Source organism: Rhincodon typus, chromosome 24, assembly GCF_021869965.1.
Source record: "Rhincodon typus isolate 14 chromosome 24, sRhiTyp1.1, whole genome shotgun sequence".
NCBI lineage: Eukaryota > Metazoa > Chordata > Chondrichthyes > Orectolobiformes > Rhincodontidae > Rhincodon > Rhincodon typus.
The window spans coordinates 19,185,716-19,189,615 of record NC_063355.1 but is presented as its reverse complement, the minus strand read 5'-3'; the positions used below and the strand labels follow the sequence as shown (position 1 = coordinate 19,189,615).

General features: G+C 36.9%; 1 protein-coding gene across 1 annotated transcript in view; it reads left to right on the top strand.

The window, feature by feature from the left end:
* The window catches only part of LOC109912314 (protein NipSnap homolog 1-like), a 43,908-nt gene extending 41,857 nt beyond the window's left edge, over positions 1–2,051 (top strand). The window contains exon 10 of the mRNA XM_020511724.2: positions 976–2,051. Within this exon, the coding sequence (XP_020367313.2) occupies positions 976–1,040 (65 nt within the window). The 3' untranslated portion in view covers positions 1,041–2,051. The remainder of the gene's footprint in view (positions 1–975) is intronic.
* The last annotated feature ends 1,849 nt before the right edge of the window (positions 2,052–3,900 follow it).

Genomic DNA, 3,900 nt, shown 5'->3' with positions numbered 1-3,900 from the left:
CTGGGTCTAGGCCTGAAACGTCAGCCTTCCTGCTCCTCTGATGCTGCTTGGCCTGCTGTGTTCATCCAGCTCTACACCTTGTTATTCTCAGATTCTCCAGCATCTGCAGTTCCTACTATCTCTGAAACATATCTATAAAGGCAGGTATATTTACAACATTTAAAAGGCATGTGGATGGATATACGAAGAGGACAGGTTTAGAGGAATATGGGCTAAATGCTGACAATTGGGACTAGGTCAGATTGGGAATGTCTGGTCGGCACTGATGATTTGGACTGAAGGGGTCTGTTTCCATGCTGTATGACCTATGACTGTATAAAATATCTTGACAATATTCCAAGGCTCCTTACAGGAGTTTAATCCGACAGGTGATTGATGCCAGGCCAAAGGAGGGAGTATTAGGAGGGTTGACTGATAACTTGTCAACGATTTCAGACAGTCTTAAAGGAGGAGAATTTTAGGGCGGGAATTCCAGAGTTCATAGCTTGGATGACTGAAGACAAAAGGAGTTTTGAGGAGAAGGCTAAGACTTCAGACTTCTTCTGTTGGAAGAAGATACAGACAAAAGGAATAGAGAGGGCATGGAGGAATGTGAATTGAGGATGGTCACTTTAAATTTGAGTCTTCGATGCACCTGAACCAAAATTTAACCTCGTTTTTGGTCACCATCCTTTGGTTGCATTTTGTCCTTCGGTTCATTATTTAATCTGCTTCCTTACTGCCCTTTGAAGGACATCTGGATGATTTTCTACGTTAAGAGACCAATATAAATGCAAGTTATTGATGTTATATCTGATGTGTTTTGCAATGACGAGCCAAGTAAACATCATTTATCTGTGATTAAAGTCTTAACGCAAATTATACAAGAGTTTATCTCATTTAACATGGTCCAATTACATTGAATGACAAAAGATAAGTGACATATTGACTATTTTATAAACAGTTAACGCCATTCCTGTGTCTCAATTTTTACAGTTCCCTTGATCCGCTACATGGAATCTAGGATTATGATGCCACTCAAAATCTCCACTTTACAATAATGATCTCGGTGGTTTTCTTGGATATAATTCGAATTGGACAATAGTCCTCCACAGATTGAATATAATCCTCAGTGTTTTTCTCAAATGTTAGCCTTCAACTAAAATGTAACCATCCTCATGGAAATATTGGTGTTTACTAGATGTATAGTAGCAGGCTGCACTTTAACCATCATTTACAGAATCAAAGAATCGTTTGTCATTTGAAAATATTTCAGTTCTGTTGTCAGTAATTATAATGCTGGATTAATTCCACTTTTTCTAATGTTCTGATGTGTCAATTTTCAGGTGCTTATATTGATACAAAGATAGACTACTGCTGAGTCAAAGCACAAATGATATTTTCTGTTAACGTTTTACAATATGTGGCCATTTATCACTTTAAATGGGACAGTATTGCTGTTTTATACATACCTGTAGATTCTATTAATGCTTGACAACAGGGAAGCAAATGTTCACTTGAAAGCTACTGAATGATATTAAAATATTTTAAAATGTTCCAGTAACTCAACATGGGTATGTTTGGAATACATTGTAGTTTGTGTTGTCAAGCATCTACAACAAGTAACTCTCACTTTCGCTAATTCCTTGAAATGTTCCCTTTTTTAGTGGATGTTTTATATAAATTGTACTTCCCATTAGATAAAATGATAATTAATGACTAATCAATATGAATTGTCATAAGTAGACCAATGAAAATTAAGGCCACAAATTGGCTGATGTTAAAAACAAAATTTGGTGCTGCAATAAAATTGAGACTTATTTTTAAAGAAAATTACATTTCAATGGAAGCTGCTTATGTGACTGATGCTGTATTCTGCATATTTTATAATCCAGACTGGGAGATGATTTACTGCATCAGATGCTCAATAGATCTTGAATTACTTCATAATCTGTTTACAGTTGAGGTCTTGACAATGTGGTGTTGATTTTTTGTGATTGATGTTTGTGATGTATTTTTAAAGAAAGTGTACAAATTTTAATTCTAAAACTAATTAAAATTTACATTTTTGAGATCTTTTGTAATCTTGAACTTCTTCGAGAATTATGGATAAATCACTTTTATCTGGAAAAAGTGGGAGACAATTCCTTTTCTTGGATGTTCCTTTTCTTTGAAAATTTTCCAACAATTTTATAAGATGTAAAACATGCACTACGTTGTAATGGTAGACAAAAGCTTAGAGTCTGAATGCCAGTTTCAGCTAATTTTTAAACCACACTTACCTCAGTAAACATTTCTGTCCATTACAGTATATTTTACAATACAGAAGTAGGGCATTTATTCCAAAAGGTTACTTCTATTGTTTGTGCTCCACTAACGTCTTTTCCTATCTTACTACCTCTAATCTAATCAACATGTCCTTCTATTCCTTTGTCCCACCTTATGTCTACCCAGTTTTTAAATGTATCCATGTTATTCACTTCATAATTTCATGCAGCAGCAGTTCCACATTCTCACTACTCTCAGGACAGCCACAGAATTTCTTACTGGGTTTATTAGGGAGTATTACACATATAAGACCAGTAGTTTTAGAGTCGACCCTGATCCCTACAAATAGAAACATTTTCTCCATGTTTACCCAATCGAACCTGTGCAGAATTTTAGAGATGTCTGGTCAGTCTTTTATAAGTAGATGGCACATTTGTTTTACATACTTTAAAATGAATTTGATTCTCATAAATTTACAGAATATTGGCTCTGGAGAATGGAAAACTCTCCATTTCTGACTCCTAGCACCACCAGCAAATATTTCTAGATCAGGACCAGTGAAATTAGATCAAGACTAGTGTTCATCTTCTGTGTCACAGGCCCAACCTCAGTATGGCATCTTTCACTTGTGTGGTATTTTTCCATTTCCAATTTTGCTGCATTGTTACATTTCTGTCACTTGCCACTTCTCCTAAAATTCTTAATTCTCCCTTACATGAAAACTGGCAGCCTTTTAATTTTTCACCAAAATCAAGAATGGGGGGGCATTCTAATTGCATTCAGTCCTACCTTGACTTGATATTAAAAAATGCACATTTTTAGCAGAAGATTGGTGTATCTCTCATTGATCCAGCGGTGCTATAAGTGACTCTTGTAACCTAAAAAGTTGCCCAGTTGAGATTAGCTGCTCAATGCAGAACAATTACCTGAAACTGGAACTTTTTGTTTTAGGTTACTTGATGACCTCTGCAATCTAACAGCTCAAAATGAAATAGCGCCTAATTTTGTCCACGTATGATGATGTACTGTCCATTCTGGAGATGGTGCAAGCTGTCAGTCTTTTATTTTCAAGATATTTCTAGCCTGTTTCACTTGTTGTTTCTTTTTAATTCATTGATTTTGTTTCCCTGTTTCTTGTTAATTATGTGAACTCGCTGCTGGGATGAACACGTTAAAATGCCATTGAGCAAACCACAGGGACATTTAAGCAATGCTTTGGTTGCAGGTAACTGTACCTGCATCGACCACTTTCTCTGGAGGTTTGTTCTACAAACAAACCACTCTCTGTGTAAAAACAAAGTTGCCCCTCATGTCCTTTTTAAATCTTTCTCCTCTCACATTAAAAATATGCCCCCAGTCTTAAAGTCCTCCACCCTAGGGAAAAGACACTTGCCAATCACCTTGTCTATACTCCTCGTGATTTCAAAAACCTCTATAAGGTCACCCCTCAACGTCCTATGCTCTAATGAAAAAAGTCCCAGTCGAGTCAGCCTCTTCCTATAACTCAAAACCTCCATTCCCGGGTGACAGAAGTTGCTGAATTCCAGTTTTGCAGGACGGTCCCACACAGCCCTGATCTTAGAAGGCCTGGTTTTGGACTGCACCATGAGCAAGGGCAGGAGCAGACGGAATGGGCTGCTTGCTGGGCAGAAA